This window comes from Coenobita brevimanus, chromosome 62 (assembly GCF_032717465.1).
Source record: "Coenobita brevimanus isolate Jiangsu-jjx chromosome 62, ASM3271746v2, whole genome shotgun sequence".
NCBI lineage: Eukaryota > Metazoa > Arthropoda > Malacostraca > Decapoda > Coenobitidae > Coenobita > Coenobita brevimanus.
In genome coordinates, this window is record NC_137015.1 from 11994956 (window position 1) to 12018519 (window position 23564).

The 23564-nt window shown below is 40.8% G+C and overlaps 1 protein-coding gene across 1 annotated transcript in view; it reads right to left on the reverse strand.

Annotated features, from left to right (window-relative positions):
• Nucleotides 1–23564, reverse strand: part of LOC145404107 (beta-1,3-glucosyltransferase) — a 196105-nt gene that overhangs the window by 78860 nt on the left and 93681 nt on the right. Inside the window, exon 7 of the mRNA XM_080275722.1 lies at nt 178–355. Coding sequence (XP_080131848.1) covers nt 178–355 — 178 coding nt within the window. The remainder of the gene's footprint in view (nt 1–177; nt 356–23564) is intronic.

Below are 23564 nucleotides of genomic sequence, written 5' to 3' on the forward strand. Positions count from 1 at the left end.
GGCCAAACACTGAATCCACTGACTTCAAACCTTCCCTGTACCAGTCAAACTCCTCTTTCAGCAGCCAGTTATAATGCTCTCTCCAGGCATCTTTAATATATGAGTTTTTAAATATAAGATCCTATACAGTATAAAAAGTGACAGAAAAAAAAAAAGTTCTTGAAAAATATAACTCACACACTGAAACAGCCTGGAGAAGACTATGGCACACCCTTGCTGGTTGGAGATACAAAATGCTGAGTGGTTCGTCAGTTTCACCCCAGCTGACTGGACAAAGGTAGAAAATTCATATGCAGCATCGATGGTGAACTCAGAGTGTGGGTGGGTTGCCGGATCACTCCATCGTCTGGCCAATCTGTCAAGAGTCTCATAGTCTCATCAACACAGAAGGATCTGTATCACCTCTTCCTTATCAGTTATTTTGCATATGGAACTCTTGACTCTATGCTTAAATGTTAACCACTTCACTCTGATGATGTATAGTTTATATTAATCACTTACAGTATTACAGTGCGATTTTAGATAACTAGCACTGAACAAGTTAAATAGCTATAACTCACCCATCCAGTTTCATGAATGTCACTTAAGCTCAATAAAATAGTCTGGAGCTAGCAAGAATATACCTGAAAACAGATCCTCAAACCAAAGGGGCTAAAAATTGCATAGGAGATAGGGGAGAGGCAGATACCCAATTTTTATGATAATTATTAAAGCCCATGGCAAAGATACATGTCTGGCCCATTTATCATTGTTGACTGTACTGAGTAATGTGGTATGCAGTCTTATCGTACCAAATAACTTCTGGCGTTCCATTAATGTCCATCAAAATTAGTGCCTTGCCCTCCCCTTGAGATTTTAGGTTTGAGCATACAGTCATCACAGTTTCTTATCAGTGTATTTCTCCATTTGTTACATAATTATCTCCTTGGATATGAGGATATGAAGCAAGATATACATAGTAAAGAAAAAGCAGCAATAACCCCTTCACACTGATGATGTACTTTTTGGTTCTATTTTTGCTACCTCCAGATGATTTATTCACCTCACATTCTTCCCCATGCATTTTCTACTGCAAGGTAATTTTGGTTTACAGCACAGGATGACCCAGCAAAGGCAGCTGCTTGCCTGCAGTTGATGGGTCTGTTCAGCTAAACAGACCAGGATTACTCAACAACAACTGGAGATGTTTTATGGTTAAAAGGTGAACGAAGGCAATGTATAAATCCTCCAGTTTGATAAATTTCTCAGTGTGAGAAAAAACTGTTCAGCAGTAGCAATAATGAACTAAAAAAAATACATCATGAAAGTGAAGGGGTTATGGCCTATCAAGAAATATAAATCATAAAGGAAGGGGTGCTATGAAATTTCTTAAGTTAATGAGAATAGTAATATGTATGTGGGAGGGTGTACACAATATACCACATCACTGTGATAGGCCCTCCCTAGGCCAGATATAATTGTCTGAAGGTATCTTCAACAAACTAAGTGAAGACATCAAAGTACGGAAAGGGTTAATGGAGACTGTTTCTAAACCATTCACTATAAAAGGCCTCTCTGAAGATAAGGACTTTACAGTATGATAGTGCCATAAGAATAAATGGTTAAGATAACTTGAGGTTTAATTGTGCTGCTCTACCAAAATATATCTGGAATTCAGAAAGCTTAAGTGATCCTAAATGAAGATAATTCTAAATAAGGAAAAAAGAAGGAAATTTTGTATAGAAATGTCAGTAAAAGGTGGATTGGTGACAGGGATGTGGTGATAGCTACCACAAGGTCAAGTTGGGAGTGAAGAAACTTGCCTTCAGTTAGAAGTAAAGTGGAATTGGAATAGTAAAGTACAGTAATCTCTCCATATGCAGACTGCTATTACAAAAAAAGTCTCAATTATTCATCAGAGCATTACCTGGCATGCATCATTATTCGTCACTGCAAATGGCTGAATTACATTTCATTTTGTTTCATTTCATTTATAAAGGCTCTAACAAGCATGTGTCAGCCTTACAGTCACCTAGGGAAGTCCCCAAATTGAAATCCACGTCATTCATCTTGTCACCCAAACACAATTTCCTAGCAGCTTTACTTATAACTTGGAATTTTGGTCCACAACAGTTGGCCTTCATTTCATTGTTGTTACTACATGAACAGACTCTGACATGTAAGCAGACTCAGAATATGTTTTAGACTTAGATTATTTTTTATTCATTTGTTTTTCCTTCCTCTGTTCTGTTAACTCGTCACGTACCGAGGTTTTCCACACCTCCGACATCCCCCAGTCCCGAGGTATTTTCAAAAATTTTTTTTTTGGCTAAAACCTTCGCTTTTGGTGAGAAACATCGAAAATTCATAGAGAAATCGCTCACCTGGGGTTTAAAATACCCAATCCAGGTAGGAGTTCCTCCTTACCTGACTGGGTTTTCTAACATGCTGGCACCAAAGAAAACGAGTTCTATGGGAGGGTAACTATTTTATCCACTCATAAACGGTATTTATTTATTTACTTGGTACGAATGTATATGTAGTATGAGAGTATATTGGTTTTCAAGCAGTAATAAAGGCATTATAAGCATTGTTTCACTCACTAACTAATCACCATACCTGACCTTTTTTTGCCACATTACCTGATCATTATTTCTGGCTGTTTCTTCTTCTAATGCTATGTAAACATTGTCCTCCACATTGTCATCGATTGGGGAATCACTCTGGCCCTGAATATCTTTACTAGCCAGGTCACTGGTAACAGGTCCATTGCCGAGACAATGGCGTGAGGGGGGGAGGGGGGAGGTTATGCGGTGTAAGGCATTGTCCCTGCTTGGCATCTTGTAGAGGAATAGAGGAAGGTGTCCAGTGTATACATACGAAAAATCATGCACGAAAATTGAAAATTTTGCAAATTAGGGACCTTGTAATTGCACGACGTACTGGTACGTCGCCGGGACTGGCAAATGCAAATCGTTGCAACGTACCCATACGTCGACGGGACGGGGCGGGTAAAAAAAAAAAAAAAATAGACTCCAGTGTTCGACTTAGACTTATGCAGTGTTTGTGATAAGTAAGCGTATAAGGGATGTAGTGGTATCAGAGGCAGACTGCAAAATAATGCTAATTTTGTGTGTATGGCGTGTCTGGGAGAGCATATAAAGATTGTCAAGCGTGAAAGGACTGATCCTGCTGGAGAGGTTCCTAAGCATGTGGAGGAGTTTTGTCATTTGGGGGACATGTTCTGTGCAGATGGGACTGGAGCCAGCTCTGTGGCCAGGGTAAAGGGTGGTTGGAGGAAGATTAGGGACCTACAACCTCTCCTAACATTGAGAGGGCTCTCCCTCCGTGTTAAGGGATCTTTGTATGTGGCATATGTTAGGAGTCCAATGTTGTATGGCGGAGAGACCTGGACTGTATAGGAAGAGGATAGTCGTAGACTTTAAAGTACAGAAATGACAATGATTAGATGGAAGTGTTGTGCGTCCTTGAAAGCGAGACCTGGGGGGGCTTGGATTGTGACTGTAGAGCTGAAAGGAAGGATGGGACTGGAATGTACTGGTGTTGTAACAAGGAGGGGTAGACTGAAATGGTTTGGGCATGCTGAGAGGATGGAGGGAGGGGCTGAATTGGGAAGCCGCCATTAATCGAGTGGCATGAGGAGCTGCAATTAGGTGACCAAGACCGATGCATGCAAGCATGTTGGAGCCTTTATAAATGATAAGAATGATAGATATGACCTGCACATGATTGATTTTACTTTTTTTTTTTTTTTTTTATGTAGCAGTGCTGATACTGTGTATCCAAGCATGTGATCTGAGGATCAAATGTATTCCTACTGTACTCAAGATTATTATTACTTAATCAAATGTATTCCTACTTTACTTAGCATTATTATTACTGAAATGAACATATCTTACCTAGTTAAATTTGTGTATTTTTCAAAACTGCAATAAGAAAAAAAAAAACTTATATACATGGAATCATCATGCTTGCATTCCACTACATCATATTATTCTTATTCTAAGAGAAAAATCACATCAGGCCCATACTTAATAATAATAATAATAATCTGGCCTTTTGTTTCTCAAAAGCGCCAGTTCTTCCTTTGGGAATTCACTAGCGCTCGACACCCATACATTATTTTTATAATTACAAGAATTGTGACATTTTTTGTATATAATACAAGCTACATCATATGTGCATGAATGAAAGTGGCAATAATTAAACCCTATAATCATCCGTCATACTACCTCTCTCCAGGTCATAGCATTTTGAAAAAAAGAAAGGCTCTCAGCTGTCTCTTAAAGGATTCAACAGTAGACAGTTGTCTTATGGGCAATGGCAATCTGTTATATAATCTAGGGGCTGTATATGCAAAAGAACGATCAGAGAAAGATGACTGGTGAATGGCCCCTGGCTCATCAAGACGCAAGGAATCATCTTCATTGCGTAACATCACACCCAGGTGTGCTGATGGGAGTTTTAACAATTGAGCAAGATACTTTGGTTCACCAAATTTAAGAACCTTGAATGTAATAAGACACAGTTTAAATTCAATTCCAGCCTTTACTGGTAACCAATGCAACTCAATCAGAAATGGGGTAGTTGAGGTTCTTGGAGGGAGACCAAAGATAAGCCATGCTGCCCTGTTCAACAGAGATATTTCTTCCTACTTGTCCCTCCACTACTTGAGAGACAGAGAGAGAGAGAGAGAGAGAGAGATAGGGAGAATGTGTTCTTACCAAATTGTTCTTACATAACTGTATCTTTACAGGAACAAGTCAAGCTCACACTGTCCCGAGTTTTGAACCATTTTTATCATACATATATTTGAACTTACTAATAGTTTTAGCACACACTATATCATTTACTAGTGCATTCCAGTGCTTGATTGCTCTATTTGGGGAGCGGAATTTCCTTACATCTTTATCACCTCTCTTTATGTGAAGTTTTTGGCAGTGTCCTCTTGATACTGCATCCCCAAAGGTTACATATTCCTCTATGTCTATTTTCTCTTTTCCTGCAATGCTTTTATATGGCATAATCATGTCTCTTCTTCTCCTTCACTCTTGTAATGTTGGTAGGATTAATTTTTCTAGTCTTTCTTCATACCTTAGATCCCTTAAGCTTGGTGCCCATCTTGCACTGGCCCTTTGTACCTTTTCAATCTTATCTATGTGTTTTTTGAGAAGTGGATTCCAGACAACAATGCACACTCCAGAGTTGGTCTAATGAATGCTGTGATTATCTTTTCTCAGCATGTCTTCATTTATATATGAGAATGCTACTCTCATTCTAGCAAGCAATGTGTAAATGTTCTGTACTTTCTCATTGACGTGGTCAGCTGGGGATAGTCTGTTACTGATAATGACTCCTCAGTCCTTCTCTTCAGATATGTGTAGGGCTGAACTTCCTAGCTTATAATCCCAGTCTGGTCTTTTATCACTTTTACCAAACTTGATTACATGGCATTTGTCCATACTGAATTCCATTTGCCATCTATTGCTCCATTCATAAAGCTTACTTGATTCTTCTTGTAGCTCTCTACAAGAGTCTGTGTTTGTAATTCTCCTTTGAATTTTTGCATCATCTGCAAATATATTTAGATACCTTCCATTTCCAATGTTGTTGTCTATTTTATATATATATACAGGGTATATATATATACAGTCACCTCTCAAATAATGCGAGGGTTAGGTTCCTGGAGAGGTCGCATTAGTTAAAAACGCGTTTTTTAAACATAATTTTCCCATAAGAAACAATGCTCATATTGTGGGTTACGTTCCTGGACTCTAGGAATGTCTACCCATTTGGGGAGTTATGCTGCTCTAAACTTAAAAGCAACGATATTAATTTCAAGGAAAATCCACATAAAAAACAAAAACAGTATATTTGGGGAGAAATAAACAACATTTGAGCCCTAGTTGGGCCAAAGCATTGTTTACTTCTCCCCATATACATACTGTTTTCATTTTTTAAATGGATTTTCTTTCAATTCTGCTTCATTCACGGTATTGTGAAAGTTCCTCAATATTATTAATGGATTAGTAGGTCATAAAAACACTACAGTAAAAGCAACATTTTCATTACAGTAAGTAGGTTAAGCAACGTTGGGTCTGGTTAGTACTTGGATGGGTGACCGCCTGGGAACACCAGATGCTGTTGGCATCCCTATGTGTCAAGTGGGGTTGGTGGAGGATTAGTGCCCCTCCCTGTAAAACAATTAACTCTAAGCCGTTGGCCACCCCGTTTGGGATACATGGCGTCTGGCAATGAATGAATGAATGAAGGTCACAAACAATAACAACACACAGCCTCACTTCATCTATGCATCACTTGTCATCTGCTGCTGTCCCTCCTGACCCTGCTCCCCCACCTCCCACTGCTCCCCACCCTTAATTTGTTGTCCCTCTTCACTCTGCTGTCCCTCCTCACTCTGCTGTCCTTCCTCTTCCTCTTCCTCTGACTCCCGTGCTACTGGTGATGAAGATAACTCCCTTAAGTTTTCTGTCTTCTTCATAAAGAACTGCTTCATCTTGGTCTGAGTGGTTTTCATCTTTCTGTTCTGCAGCTTCAAGTTGTAACAGTTTAGATCTGCCATCACTTTCCTGGCCAAATTTTGTTCGAAAAGGAGCCAAATTGCTCAGAATGGGGCCAAACTTCATTTTCGATTATTATAGATCGAATAAAACCAGTTTAAGCAACAGACAAATAAAAAATTGTATTTATGCATAAACTGCCACACACGGTCTATCAGCTCGGGACTGTCCAAGGCGCGCGGGGCTAATCTGAAACCATCACTTACGTTTAAAGACGCGTTAAATCGAGAAACGCTTGTTAGTTAAACGTATCTCCTTAAATAGTTGCTCGTGTTAAAATGAAAACGCGTTTTGTAAACTCGCGTTAGTTGCGAGGTTACTGTATATATATATATATACTAAAAACATAGTTGGTGCCAGCACTGAGCCCTGTAGGACTCGCACTAGTGACTTCTCTCCATTGTGCGTTATTTCCCCTTAATACTATTCTCATTTCCCTCTTCCTGAGAAAATCTTGCAACCAACAGTACAGATTACCTTGGATTCCTCCCTGATGGTATAATTTCCATAAAAGTCTTTGATGTAGTACTCAGTCAAATGCCATTTTAAAATCCAGATAGATGCTGTATACCCATTCTTCTCTTTTCTGTAGTTTCTACAACTTTATCATAGTCGCTTAATGATTAGTAACACATGATTTACCCTTTCTAAAAACTGAACTGTCTTTCTGTTATCATAATGTGTTTTTCCAGATGATTTACCCATATTTTCCATATCAGCTTTTCTATTATTTTACGACGCTGGTCAGTGTTACTGGTTGGTAGTTAAGTGGATTTTGTTTATTTCCTTTCTTGAAGAGGGGGACAATGTTAGCTTTCTTTCAAATATCAGGTAGTTTACCTTGTCATAAGGATTCCTTGAATATTAAATGTACTGGTCTGCTTAACTCTTCTGCACATTTATGTAATACCCGACCTGAAATTTCATCAGGACCATTGCTTTTCCTTTGTCTAATTTACTCATCTCTTCCTGGACCTATTATTCCAATATACATATACTATATTTGTTAATATTTGTGGGCAAGCTTGTTCATTTTCATCTCTCTAAAATCTTTCTTCTGTAAAAACTGATTAGAATTTTTTATTTAGTACTTCATATCTTCCCTGATATGGATTTTCCCCTCATGCATGATGGTCTGTATTGTTAAGAAGTGAGATTTGCCAGTTAGGTAGTTGAGAAGCTTCTTGATGTTTCCCAATGTTTACCGTAGATTCCGGGTGAGTCAGAGTTGCCAGTTTGCCTGCTGTTTGTGAGCGTAGTTGTTTTGTAAGTTATGCATTAATTTCTGAGCTCTTTTCCACATAATGTATTATTTATGTGATTGCTTGTTAAATTATGTAATTTAATTTAAGTTTGTATGCTGAATAATTTACAGTGTTATGTAATATAAGAAAACACTGGCATGTTTTGATGTCTCCCAGTTGGTAACTGTTAACTGTTGCCCCATTCAGTTTGTGCTAAAGTTTCTTAAGTAATGTAAGGCTATATAAGGATGAGGAAGAGACTAGAGCAAGTTCAGTTGGTTTTCAGTTCAGTTTGAGTGTAGTTCTGTATTACTGAAGTTTGCATATCATCGGTACTTGTGAAAATAGTGAAGTGTTGTCAAGCATTAAGGGTAACTGCAGTTAGTAAAGTTTGTATAGCTCTAGTGCTTGTGAGAACAGTGAAGTTGGAAAGCATTAAGTGTAATTATTTGGAAAATAAAGACAGTGAACTTAGGAGCCAGTGTCTATTTACAATGCCTCAGCTGATCTTGTGTACTGTACACATAAAGGCTGACCATAGAAAGAACAACTCACTGGGCAACATCCTTCCTATACTGTACTACTGCTGTTGGAGACTGTGGCACTGTGGGACAGGGACATAACACTGGTGTCAGGAGTGTGGATTGTTAAGGACTGCAGTGAGGCTAATCTTCGACATGGATGCAGAAGGTGTGCAGATAAAGTCTCAAACTGGGCAGGAGGAGGAAGTGTTCTTGGCAACAACTGTGAAGTTGTTACAGGCACAGAAGAAAGAACTCAAAAAACAATTACAGACACAGAATGAAGGACAGAAAGAACTCCAAGAACAATTACAGGCCCAAAGTGAAGAACAAAAAGAGCTCAAGAACGAAATCAAAGAACAATTGCAGGCACAGAACGAAGAACAGAAATAACGATATGAACAGCTTCAGGAGGCATTACAGGAGCAACAGAGGGAAGTACAACTGAGGGTGCAAGGACAGCTAGATGCATTCATGGGGGAAATGAAGGAAGAACAGCAACAGCTTAAAGAGGAAGTAGATGCCAAGCTAGAGCAGCAGAAATATGAGGTATGCAATAATGTGATGGAGTACAGACAGCAGGTAGACAACCAGCTAAAGATTAGTGAGGGAATAGTGGCGGAGGGCAGCAAGCATGTGGCTGACCATGTGAAGATAATTAGTGAGAAAATTGAGGCTGTAAAGAAATATTGCACTGCTAAGCCTCAGGTTAGTGTACAGGGAGTATATGAAAGGCATGGGTAGTGCATGGTGAATCTTGACAGATCCCAGGCATCTAAAGGTAGCATTACCAGGCTGAATAATCAGAACGCAGAAGTTTTAAGTCCTGGCCTTAATTATGATGCCCCAATTTTTTGGCCCCAAACCACTGAAGTGCATGGCTATAATAGGGTCCAATTAAAAAGAAACCTCAGGAATCTGATGGTAGAGCATCTTGGGAAGCTTACCGTGCACAGTTTGAGTTACTTGTGGATCAGAATGGTTAGGATGATAGGCAGAGGGCAGTGCAGCTTGCTATTAGCCTTAAGGGTGCAGCAATGGAAATTCTGGGTTAGATGTTAGTTATGGAGAGGAATCGTTATCAGTCCCTAGTAGAAGTGCTGGAGCGCAGATATGGAACCATGTACCAGACCGAGGTTTACAAAGCAAGATTCCGGAGCCGTGTACGGGCTTGAGGAGAATTCCTACCGCAGCTTGCTCATGACCTGGAGAGTATGGCATATAAGATGTACCCTGGAACTGCACCTAACCTGCTGGCTCTTCTTCTGAGGAACCTGTTCATCGATGCTCTTGACACTGCAAAGTTGAAAGTGCAAGTAAGCAGGCATAACCAAGAAGCATGCAAGAAGCACTAGCCAGGGCTCTAGAGTTTGAGTCCTACATCAGGTCCAGTATGCCCACGTCAGACAGGTCGTAGTGCAGGATTCGAGGCAAGAAAGGAACAGGTATGTAAAATGAAAAAAATTTGAGGGAAGTTGCAGGTACTGTGAAAAGCCAGGACACAGAAAAGAGGACTGCTACAAGTGGAAGAGAGAACAGGAGAAGATCAGAGGAGGTTGCTGGTTCTGTGGAAAGCTGGGACACAAGAAGGTGGATTGTTACAAATGGAGGAAGAAGCAAAAATGGAACAGTGCAAGGAAATCTCAGATTGCAACAAACGGGTGTTGGACATGTGGTGAGGTGCGACACTTCAGCTATGAGTGTCCAACTGAGAAGGATGAGGGTAAATTATTGAAGGCTGGTGACGAGAGGCAACAACCAGCCAGTTTTTCCCAAGAACTCCCACCACTGAAGAAATGCAGGAAAACCTTGATGAATAGTGTGCAAGGAGACAGATGAACAGACGGCAAGGAGTGTAGTGGGAATGAGAATCTTGGCAAGAGATGCTGCCGTACTGTTGTGACAGGACCAGTGGCAGATGAAGAAGACCTGAAGAGGATGCAGATTAACACCCAGTGGTAGAGTGGCTGCAGTGGAGTACAGTGTGACCATCTTGGGAAGAAGTTCCCAGATTAAGCCCTGCGACGCAGAGCTACTGGAGTCAGTGGGACCTTCCTCATTTGAATAACCAACTACTGGAGGGTCAGTGGGAGACACCCGATGGCCTTGGCAAGTATTGGCAACTGGTGGTTCTATAGAAAATACGGTCCGAGATCTAGGATGAGTCCCATAACCAGATCACTAATGGGCACCTGGGAGTGAAGAAACTCTAAGCCGGCTGCGACAGAGGTTCTACTGGATTGGCATGCATCAGGATGTTGAAGAGTGGTGTCGGGCCTGTGATGTGTGTCGTGCCAAGAAGGGACCTAAGAAACGTGGTTGTGCCCCTCTCCAGCTGTACCAAGTGGGTGCACCGATGGAAAGAGTCACGGTGGACATTGCTGGACCTTTGCTACTCACTGAAAGAGGAAACTGGTATATGTGTCGCCATGGACTACTTCACAAAGCGACCAGAAGCCTATGCCATCCCCAATCAAGGGGCTGCGACTGTTGCTCAGGTGTTGGGTGACCAGTTTTTCTGTCGTTTTGGGATGCACAAAAGCTACATTCAGACATGGGTAGAAACTTCGAGTCTGCTGTGTTCCATGAGTGCTGCAAGTTATTGGGGATCAAGAAGATCAGGACAACCCCCTTAAGGCCACAGTCAGATGGGATGGTGGAGAAATTCAACCGGACCCTAGGACAAGAACTGGCCAAGTACTGCATAGAGGGACAAACAGAATGGGACCAGAAACTACCTGCGTTGCTGATGACATATCGGTGTGCATCCCATGAGTCTACTGGCTACACCCCTGCAAAACTGATGTTGGGCTTATCCATTGCTGTGTTAATGGGAAGACCACCTGCTGAAGAGCTGCCTAAAGACACCACCAGCTATGTGAAGCATCTTCAGGAAAGGCTGGCTGAGGTACATCATCAAGTGCGAGGAGCCCTTAAGTTTTCAGGAGAGGTGATGAAGTGCAAGTATGATGCCAAGGCAAGTGAGGTGATCTTCAAGGATGGTGACCAAGTTTGGTCATACAATCCTCAGCAAAAGAAGGGACAGTCACTGAAGCTGCAGAGCCCATGGGACGGCCTTACACTGTGTTGGACCACCTATCATTCATTCATTCATTGCCAGACGCCATGTATCCCAGACAGGGTGGCCAAGGGCTTAGAGTTAATTGTTTTACAGGGAGGGGCACTAATCCTCCACCAACCCCACTTGTCAGATGTAACATATTGGATTAGGGGAGGCAGGAAGTCTCGCCCAAAGGTGGTACACGTGAAACATCTGTGACAGTACGATGAGCCAGCACAGTACAGCTGGGACGTCTCCAAGGAATCATGCTCTCCCACAGCCGAGGATGTTGAGGAGGACTATGGAGCTGAAGTGCAAGAGGAAGGTGACAGTTTCCTGAGGGAAGAAGTGAATCGGGAAGAGGATCAAGACCTTCCTGAAGAAGTGGACTGTGTGGAGGAGCAAACATGCCATCGGAAGCAGAATACAAGAAGACCTGATTAGCTGAAGGATTATTTTGAGTATAGTTAAATGTTTCATTATGATTATGGTTTATGTTTATAAATATTGTGTAGTTTTGTCAGGATGACAAAGGACTAGGGAGGGGGTAGTGTTGAGAAGCAAGATTTGCCAGTTAGGTAGTCATGAAGCTTCTCAACATTTCCCCTTGTTTACCACAGGTTCCGGTATGAGTCAGAGTTGCCAGTTTGTCTGCTGTTTGTGTGCATTGTTGTTTCTTAAGTGATGCATTAATAATGTGCTCTTTTTCTTTATAATGTTTTATTTATGTGATTGCTTGTTAAATTATGTAATTTAAGTTTATATGCTAAATAATTTACAGTGTTATGTAATGTAAGAAAACTCTGGCATGTTTTGATGTCTCCTAGTTGGTAACTGCTAAGTGTTTCCCCGTCGAGTTTGTGCTAGAAGTTTCTTGAGTAATGTAAGGCTATATAAGGATGGGGAAGAGACTAGACCAAGTTCAGTTGGTTTTCAGTTCAGTATGAGTGTAGTTCTGTATTACTGAAGTTTGCATATCATCAGTACTTGTGAAAATAGTGAAGTGTTGTCAGGCATTAAGTGTAATTGCAGTCAGTAAAGTTTGTATAGCTCCAGTGCTTGTGAGAATAGTGAAGTAAAGTTGGAAAGCATTAAAAGTAATTATCTGGAAAATAAAGATGGTGAACTTACGAGCCAGTGTCTGTTTACAACTCCTCAGTTAATCTTGTGTACTATACACCTAAAGGCTGACCATAGGAAGAACGATTCACTGGGCAACGACCTTCCTGTGCTGTACTACTGCTGTTGGAGACTGTGGCAGTGTGGGATGGGGACATAACTGTATTTTATCTGTGACTTTAATTTTACTGTACTTCCTACATAGCTGTAAAATAGCTTTGGTTGATCAATACTTTTATTTATAATGTCTTCCTCAAACTGCATCTGAGCTTCTCTCTTTATCCTTGTATAATCATTTCTTGCCTGCTTGTAGCTGTTATGTGACCTCTTGCTATTACGTTGTCTGTACCGTATCTAATCCACAGCAAATCTCTATTCTCTTTTGCTCTTTTACATTCGGTGTTAAACCTTTTCTTTATCTCTATTTCTGTTTTTCTTTGTGCAGTGCAACATACCACTGGATTCTTGTTTTATAAAATTCAGAGAATTTTCTATTTATAACCTTCATATCTTAGCTGCTTTTCCCAATCTATTTCTATAAAGTACTTCTTCAGGTCATGATAGTTGCCCTTTTTGTAGTTTTGACTCTTTTTGTAATTTTCATTAACACTAACATCATATGCTTTCCAGAAATTACAATCTAACACTGCATGGTTCCTATTGCCAAAAGGAGGGTGATAAATTATGTTGTCAATTTCGCTTTCTTGCCTAGTCAATATGAGACCTAATAATGATGATTCTTCTGGTCCTCCTTTTCTGGTATTTTTCTTTATATGTTGTGTTAGGAAAAACTCCTGTATAGGATCTAGGAGTTTTTGATCCCAACAGCTTTCATAGCTACCTACATCTAGATTATTCCAATTTATAATTGTATTGAAATCTCCAGTTAGTATAACTCTTTTGGATTTTTCTTCCATTCTATGTAGTAGGGTTTTTAAACTCTGTACTGTACTTTCTGCTACATCTTTATATTCACCTCTATCCCATGTGTTAGTCTTCGGTAGCATATGTAAATTTGCCACAATTATATTCCCTTCAGATATGTTAATCTCAACTGCAATTTACTCTAATTGTGAGGGTACCATATATCTAGTTCTATCTCTTTGACTCGGAGTTTTTTCTTTGTTAATAACTCCTCCTCCTCTTTTTTTCATTTCTGTTGCTTTTCCATACATCGTATTCATAAAAATTTTAAGTCATTGGATATCCTTGTGGTTAATTTTGTTTCTGTTAGGCAGTCTTTTATCTCTAATAATTTGGATACCATTCCATCTACATTTCAATACATCAACTTAGTCATTTTGATTATATATTTGACAATGGTTGAGTCTATTACTCTAATTTTTTATTTTTTAGTTCCTGCTGTTTATATACCATTTTCTTATTTGTAACCCTACTATTTTGTAAAACAAATTTATCTGACCTTTATCATTTTTATTTTTGCTTCCCTCTTTTCCTTTAGTAATCTCCATTCTTCCTGAGTTGGGCATCTTTTTTTTTTTTTTAATCCATACTTCTCTGAATTTCTCTGATTCCTTAAGTCTGCTAGCATTTTTCAACACTTCTCCTCGTGTTCACACTTTGAAAGGTTATTTTCAGCGGCCTTGACTTACTTCTCTCATATTTCCCTAGCCTTTTAAATCCCTCTGTGTCTTTCTCACAGGTGATCTCTGTTACTTTTATCTATCTATCTATTGCCAGACGCCTCAATCCCGTTTGGGGTGGCCACAAACAAATCGCCTCTGAGTCGCCCTGTCCCCAGCCATTTCACTGCCCTGCTCCCAACTCACACCCCCCTCTCTCATATACCTCTCCACCCCATCCCTCCATCTCATCCTCGGCCTCCCCCTCCCTCTTCCCCCCTCCACCTCACTCACGTACACTCTCTTCATCAGTCTTTCACCCTCCATCCTCTCCACATGGCCAAACCACCTCAGCGTGTTCCTCGTAACGCTTCCTATCACATCCACATCCACACCACAATGCTCCTTTATATCCTCATTCGTCAGCCTGTCTCTCCACGTGACCCCACAGGCTCCTCTTAAATAACTCATTTCCACTGCTCTCACTCATGACTTGTGTCCTTCCAACAACGTCCAAGCTTCACTTCCATACGTTAAAGTTGGTATCACAATACTGTCATGTAGTAACTTTTTCACTTCCATGCTCACTTCCCTGTTTCTTATCACTGCTTTCAAAGAACCAGCAACCTTTCTTTCCTGCTGTACCCTTTCAAGCACTTCACCCTCCAAACCTCCATCCTTACTCATCACACTACCCAAGTACTTAAACGTACTCACATTTTCCAATTCCTCACCATCCAACCTTGCTGTACATTCACTGACTTCACTTCTTTCAAAGACCATCACTTTACTCTTCCCTACATTCACCTTTAGATTCTCTGTTACTTCTTTAAATATATTCATTATATTTACTGCTTCCTTTTGGTCCCTAGAGATTCTATTTTTTTATTTCCTCTTCATCTTGGCCTCTGTGTGTATTTACCTAATTCTATTATGCAGGATTTGAGCTAAGCTCATGTTGTCCCATCTCTTTTTCCACAATTGTTTATTATCCAATCTAGATTTAAACACATGGATGCTCTCTACTCACACCTCCTTCCCCTCCAAATTATTCCAATTGTCTATAATTCTGTTTGGAAAACTAAATTTCTTTACATTACTAAGGCATCAACTTCTTCAACTTGAATTCGTGTCCTCTTGTTCTTCCATCATCTTTCACAAAGAGGTCCTCTCTGTCCACACATTCTTGTCCTCTTACTCTTCTAAACATTGCAAATAAATCTCCCCTCTCTCTTCACTCTCTATCTATCTATCTATTGCCAGACGCCTCAATCCCGTTTGGGGTGGCCACAAACAAATCGCCTCCAAGTCGCCCTGTCCCCCGCCATTTCACTAACCTGCTCCCAACTCACACCCCCCTCTCTCATATACCTCTCCACCCCATCCCTCCATCTCATCCTCGGCCTCCCCCTCCCTCTTCCCCCCTCCACCTCACTCACATACACTCTCTTCGTCAGTTTTTCACCCTCCATCCTCTCCACATGGCCAAACCGCCTCAGTGTGTTCCTCATAACGTTCCCTATCACATCCACATCAACACCACAACGTTCCTTTATATCCTCATTCGTCAGCCTATCTCTCCATGTGACTCCACAGGCTCCTCTTAAATAACTCATTTCCACTGCTCTCACTCTTGACTTGTGTCCTTCCAACAACGTTCAAGCTTCACTTCCGTACGTTAGAGTTGGTATCACAATACTGTCATGTAGTAACTTTTTCACTTCCATGCTCACTTCCCTGTTTCTTATCACTGCTTTCAAAGAACCAGCAACCTTTCTTCCCTGCTGTACCCTTTCAAGCATTTCACCCTCCAAACCTCCATCCTTACTCATCACACTACCCAAGTACTTAAACGTACTCACATTTTACAATTCCTCACCATCCAACCTCACTGTACATTCACTGACTTCACCTCTCTCAAAGACCATCACTTTACTCTTCCCTACATTCACCATCAGATTCCGTTTCTTACACACTCTCCCAAACTCATCCACCAAGCCTTGCAGCTCCCCTTCGTCTTCACTCAACAACACAGTATCATCTGCAAACAACAGTACAGGGAGTTTCCAAACACTATCCTCTCTCACCAGGGCCACTCCAACATCCACTACCCTACCTTGTACCTCTTTTATTACCCCATCCATGTACAGATTGAACAACCATGGAGACATGACACATCCCTGTTTCAACCCAACTTTCAAAGAGAAAAATTCACTTAGTTCACCATCCACACGCAATGCAGCCTTCGCACCATCGTACATACTCCTCACAGCATTCAACAACTTCCCATCTACTCCATATATTCTTAACACTTTCCACAATCTTTGTCTATCCACCCTGTCATATGCTTTCTCCAAATCCATGAAAGCCGCATACAACTTCTTTCCCTTCTCTAGAAACTTTTCCACTAAAGATCTAACAATGAATATCTGATCTACACAACCTCTTCCCTTCCTAAAGCCTCCCTGTTCTTCTCCAACTAATTTCTCTGTTCTTTCTCTAACTCTGTCAATAAGTATCCTACCATACACTTTTCCTATTATACTAAGAAGACAAATGCCCCTATGATTACCACACACTTCTTTTTCCCCTTTTCCTTTGTACAAGGGAATAATTATACCTGACTTCCAATCCTCCGGGACTCTACCTTCCTCCCAGGCTAATCTGCACATCTTCCACATCCATTCTACTACTATCTCTCCCCCATGCTTCAGCATTTCACCACACACTCCATCAATTCCTGGGGCTTTCCCAGATTTAACTTTCTTCATTGCTTCCACAACTTCTATCCTACTGATTTCTTCCTGTCTTCTCACCTCCCTCCTTCTCCCAGCCATTCCCCAGCCACTTATACTCGCATTACTTCCATCCTCTACGTTCAACAATTCCTTAAAGTGTTCTCTCCATCTGCTCACTTTTTCTCCCTTCTCCACTAGTAATCTACCATTTTTATCTTTCACTCCCCTGCTAACTTCACTTCCACCCTGTCTTACTCTTTTCACCTCTTTCCAGAACATTTTCTTACAGTCCCTCCACTTTACACTCAAATTCCTTCCAAATTCCTCATCCACTCTCTTCTTACTCTCTCTTACTAATCTTTTCACCTCTCTCTTTCTTTCTACATATAACTCTCTCTTCCGCCTCTCAACTTCTTCCACGCCCCTATTTCTCATCCATTCATTGTATGCTTTCTTCTTTTGTGCAACAGCCTGTTTCACCTCTTCAGTCCACCACGCTGTTCCTTGCACCCCCCTCCGTCTTCTCTTCCTTCCACACACCACATCACATGCTGCACATATTTCTTCTGTAAATATGCTACACACACCTTCCACGTCTCCCATCTGCTCCAATTCATATTTGCCCAATCGTTCCTCCACTTCTCTCTTATACTCTGCCTTTTTCTCATCCTCTTGTAACCTTTCCACTCTCCTTGCAACTACTCCTTCCTCTCGTCTTAGCCTTCTTCTATTTCTCCATTCTAATTGGACCTTGATTCTGGCCACCACCAAGTAGTGGTCAGAAAGTCCACTCCCCCAACCTCTATAAACTCTTGCATCCATTACACTTCTTTGCATCCTTTCATCCACACACACATAATCAATCATTGCCTTTCTTTCATTCAGTTCACCACCCACCCTTCTCATCACTCGCCATGTATACCTGTGGATCATTTTATGCCTGAAGAGGGTATTGGCTACCACCAACCCCCTCCCAGCACAAATGTCCACTAACGCACTCCCATTCTCATCTATCTCAGCAGGCACACCCCACTCACCAACTATTCCATCCACCTTCGCATTCCCAACTTTACCATTCATATCACCAATCAAAAACACTCTCTCATTCCTTCCAAACTCTTCCATGCACACTTCTACATTTGTCCAGAACTCTTCTCTCACTCTTCTAGCACGATCTTGCGTTGGCAATTTCGGCAACTGTAATCTCTCCTCATAAGACTCCTTCAAGCTTGGTGTCAATTTTGTAGCTATCCTTCATATTCTTTCTAGTTTACTTCTATGATTTTTCAAGTGTGGTGACTATATCACTGCTGCATATTCCAGTCCTGGTCTTGTCATGGTCACTATTAACTCTCTCAGCATATCTTCATCCACATAATTAAATGCCACTCTCATGTTGGTCAGCAGTCTGTAAGTTCCTCCAGTAATCTCAAGTACAGTAATCCTGGTTTTATGTTTCTCTGGCAACAGGTTATCCTGTACAGTCACACCAAGATCCATTTCTTCACTTGTCTTCCTTATTATTTTACCGCCAATCTTACACACATACCTTGGTCTCTTCACTGACTCTTGTCTTCCTTATTAGCTATTTCATCTCCCATCTTATACACATACAGTACCTTGGTCTCTTTGCACTGACTCCCATTTCCAATACATGACATTTCCATCCTTGTTTCCTTCCATCTTCTTCTGTCTTTCTTTCCTTCGTTCTTTCCTCGTCTTTCTGCCTGTGGGTGACTTTACACTCCCTCTTCTGTCTTTCATTCCTTCATTCTTTCCTCTTCCTTCTGCCCATGGGTGACTCTACACTGAGTGACAAGCCAAATGGTTTCCTGTACACCAGGAAACCATTTACTACGCTGGGTGGTAACCATATAACCAAATTTTGGTGCATGGTGGTTTAGTGAGTAACAACACTATTGTGCTCCAATCGGACTGAGCCGGTGAAGGTTTATATCCAAGGGGTGGTTGGGGTTTATTGTTCACGTAATGCCACTCAGGGATGAGTGAGGCTGGTCACTCTCATCTTAAATGTCAGGACCAACTGACTAGCCCTGGGCTCCTACGCTCCTCATGGGGCAACGTAGGATTGGATGATGGATGGATGGATGGACATTTATTAGTACTGAATTCCATTTTCCACATTTGACTCCACTTGTAGAGTTTATCTAGATCATTTTGTAATTCCTTACAACAATTTACCCCTTTAATATGCTTCACAATTTTTGCATCGTCAGCAAATAAACTCATACAAGTACTCAACCCTTCAGGCATGTCATTTATATATATCAAGAACATAATTGGGGCCAACACTAAACCTTGGGGCACTCCACTAGTTACTTTTTTCCACTAGCAAAACTTGTCTCTTATTACAGTTCTCATTGTCTTTCTGTCACATAACTTCCAACCATTTCAACAATTTCCCATATACACCTCCATAGGTTTTCTATCTAATAATCTATCTATTGCCAGACGCCTGAATCCCGTTTGGGGTGGCCACAAACAAATCGCCTCCGAGTCGCCCTGTCCCCCGCCATTTCACTCCCCTGCTCCCAACTCACACCCCCCTCTCTCATATACCTCTCCACCCCATACCTCCATCTTATCCTTGGCCTCCCCCTCCCTCTTCCCCCCTCCACCTCACTCACATACACTCTCTTCGTCAGTTTTTCACCCTCCATCCTCTCCACATGGCCAAACCACCTCAGTGTGTTCCTCATAACGCTTCCTATCACATCCACATCCAGACCACAACGCTCCTTTATATCCTCATTCGTCAGCCTGTCTCTCCATGTGACTCCACAGGCTCCTCTTAAATAACTCATTTCCACTGCTCTCACTCTTGACTTGTGTTCTTCCAACAACGTCCAAGCTTCACTTCCGTACATTAGAGTTGGTATCACAATACTGTCATGTAGTAACTTTTTCACTTCCATGCTCACTTCCCTGTTTCTTATCACTGCTTTCAAAGAACCAGCAACCTTTCTTCCCTGCTGTACCCTTTCAAGCACTTCACCCTCCAAACCTCCATCTTACTCATCACACTACCCAAGTACTTAAACGTACTCACATTTTCCAATTCCTCATCATCCAACCTCACTGTACATTCACTGACTTCACCTCTCTCAAAGACCATCACTTTACTCTTCCCTACATTCACCTTTAGATTCCGTTTCTTACACACTCTCCCAAACTCATCCACCAAGCCTTGCAGCTCCCCTTTGTCTTCACTCAACAACACAGTATCATCTGCAAACAACAGTACAGGGAGTTTCCAAACACTATCCTCTCTCACCAGGGCCACTCCAACATCCACTCTACCTTGTACCTCTTTTATTACCCCATCCATGTACAGATTGAACAACCATGGAGACATGGCACATCCCTGTTTCAACCCAACTTTCAAAGAGAAAAATTCACTTAGTTCACCATCCACATGCACTGCAGCCTTCGCACCATCATACATACTCTTCACAGCATTCAACAACTTCCCATCTACTCCATATATTCTTAACACTTTCCACAATCCTTGTCTATCCACCCTATCATATGCTTTCTCCAAATCCATGAAAGCTGCATACAACTTCTTTCCCTTCTCTAGAAACTTTTCCACTAAAGATCTAAGAATGAATATCTGAGCTACACAACCTCTTCCCTTCCTAAAGCCTCCCTGTTCTTCAACTAATTTCTCTGTTCTTTCTCTAACTCTGTCAATAAGTATCCTACCATACACTTTTCCTATTATACTAAGAAGACAAATGCCCCTATGATTACCACACACTTCTTTTTCCCCTTTTTCTTTGTACAAAGGAATAATTATACTGTACCTGACTTCCAATCCTCTGGGACTCTACCTTCCTCCCAGGCCAATCTGCACATCTTCCACATCCATTCTACTACTATCTCTCCCCCATGCTTCAGCATTTCACCACACACTCCATCAATTCCTGGGGCTTTCCCTGATTTAACTTCTTCATTGCTTCCACAACTTCTATCCTACTGATTTCTTCCTGTCTTCTCACCTCCCTCCTTCTCCCAGCCATTCCCCAGCCACTTATACTCGCATTACTTCCATCCTCTATGTTCAACAATTCCTTACAGTGTTCTCTCCATCTGCTCACTTTTTCTCCCTTCTCCACTAGTAATCTACCATTTTTATCTTTCACTCCCCTGCTAACTTCACTTCCACCCTGTCTTACTCTTTTCACCTCTTTCCAGAACATTTTCTTACAGTCCCTCCACTTTACACTTTTCAGTTTCCATAATAATCTTCTGTGTGGCACTTTATCAAAAGCCTTCTTTAAATCCAGGTAAATACACTCTACACATCCTTCCCTTTCTTGAACAATGCCTATCACTCTACTACAGAAGCTCAATAATTTCATAAGACACCCTTCTCTAAATTCAAATTACTTGGACGTTATTATCATATGTCCTTCCATGAATTTTATCCATCTTTTTCTAATGACATTTTCACACAGTTTGCTGACTATACTTGTAAGGGACACTGGTCTGTAGTTAAGTAGGTCCTCCCTGTCACCACCTTTATAAAGAGGAACTATATTTGCTCTTTCTCATTCAGTACATAGCTCCCCACTTTCTCTGGAAACCCTTATAATAACACAGAGAGGCTCCACTAACTGGTCCGCACATTCTTTCAAGATCCAACCAGTGACTTCATCCAGTCCCATAATCTTTCTCACATCTATATCCTTCATCCTCTGAAGTACTGTACCTCATTTCTCCTCCCAACTACTACTGTTTCCAATTTTAGGAGCTGCATGTTTGTTATAAATTCTAGGAATTCCTCTTGTGTTACAAATACAGAATGCAATTTATCATTCATTATGGTACATATTTCCTCTTCTTTTTCATATACTACATCGCCATCCCTCAGTCCCACTATGCTGTTCTTTGTTCTCAATTACTATTAACAAACCTGTAGAACAGCTGGGGTTTTCTTGCTTTTATTAATAATATCCTATCATAATTTTGTTCCTCCTTCCTTCATAATTTTACATATTCATTTCTTACTTCTCTGTACTCTTTCCAAGCTTTTCCAGTATAAGTTTTCCTTACTCTATCCCAGACTCTATTCCTAATTTTAAGTGTCTTCCTACACCTTTTAGTAAACCAATCTTTCTGTCTTCCTTTTCTGCAGCGACTCTAGGAACATGATTTCTGACTCCCTCCTCATATATTTTCATAAAGATAATTATATTTCTCCTGGATATTTTCCCCCCACTCCATTTCACTCCAGTCCTTATGTAGGAAATACAGTATTGTCATAAGGAGTCAAAATCCGCTCTCCCATAGTTATACCTATTTTGTCATCCCTTCCCTTTCTCTCGTGTCCCCACCCAACACCTCCATCTCCATAACCAGGTGGTCACTCTTTCCTAGGGGACAATGATACTGTAATTTCTGTATATCATTATAGTTTCTTGTAAAAATCAGATCCAATCTTGATGGTATATCCTGTCCCCTAATTCTTGTATTTTCTTTAACCAACTGCATTACCATATTTTCCACTATCAGCTCCATCAATCCATATCCCCAGGGTTCCACACTGTTCCCTGCATCAATTCCTTCCCAACTGATCTCTCTACAATTAAAATCACCCACCAGCAGCAATCTATTTCTCCACTCCATTATCTTCCTTAGCATATCTAAAGACTGACTCCATAAGTGTTCATACTCATCTCTATTCCATGCTCTGGTCCATGGTAGCATGTACATACTACCATGTCTAACTTTTTTCCAACATCTTCCACTATTTCCACTCCCATATTTCCACTTTCATAGGGTATTTTCTAAATGTACCCTTTTTGCACTTACCTTTTCATCAGTCATAATCATCACTCCTCCAAACCTTCCTTCTCTGTCTTACCTCTACTCATTATAATTTTTCCAATCAAGCACATCTGTGTCGAATTCACTCTCTAATTTAGTTTCAGCTAAACACACCACTTTTGGCTTCTTTTCCCTAATATAGTCACCAAGTTCTAGTTTCCTCATTATCAATGAATCCACATTTGTATACATTACTTTTATCATATGAGCCTGAGTCTTCTTAATCACTTCCTTATTTGCTCTAACTTTACCTATGCCTACCAAGTCATTTTGTACTTTTCTCTTTAGTCTTTCTTTATATACCACTTTTTGAGTTTCATGTCCTTCACTCCCCCCCAAAACACTTTTCTTTGTTTCTCTAGTCTTTCCCCATTTTTGTTTTTAGCATCTTCCAGGAATATTTTCAGTTTAGTTCTCTCATCTGAGTTTAGATCTTTCTTATCATTACTTTTTTCAGAATTTCATCATCACTCAGCCAATGTACTGCTACCAACACTTCTTTTGCCACATTTTCATTTGTAAATTTATCCTGGATGGGCCTATTTTAGGTCCTTCTGTTTTATACTAACCTATCTTCTTACTTCCTCTATCTCTCGTTCCCAGTTTCTTCCTTCTTCATTTATCTTTGTAAATAATTCACTGATCTTGGTCATCTCTTCATTCTTCCTAGCCTGCTTTGATTTCTGTTCTTCCTCCTCAACACTGAAAATGATCACACATCTATTCCTTTCAAATGTGTTCCTCACAACTGCCTCTTTTTTTTTGCAAAACTTTCACCAATCACTTTCGAAGATGCCTCTTTGTTTGTCTGCTGATTTTTTATTTTCTTCACTTTGTTGTTTTATTATTTCTCTCAGTTCTGAC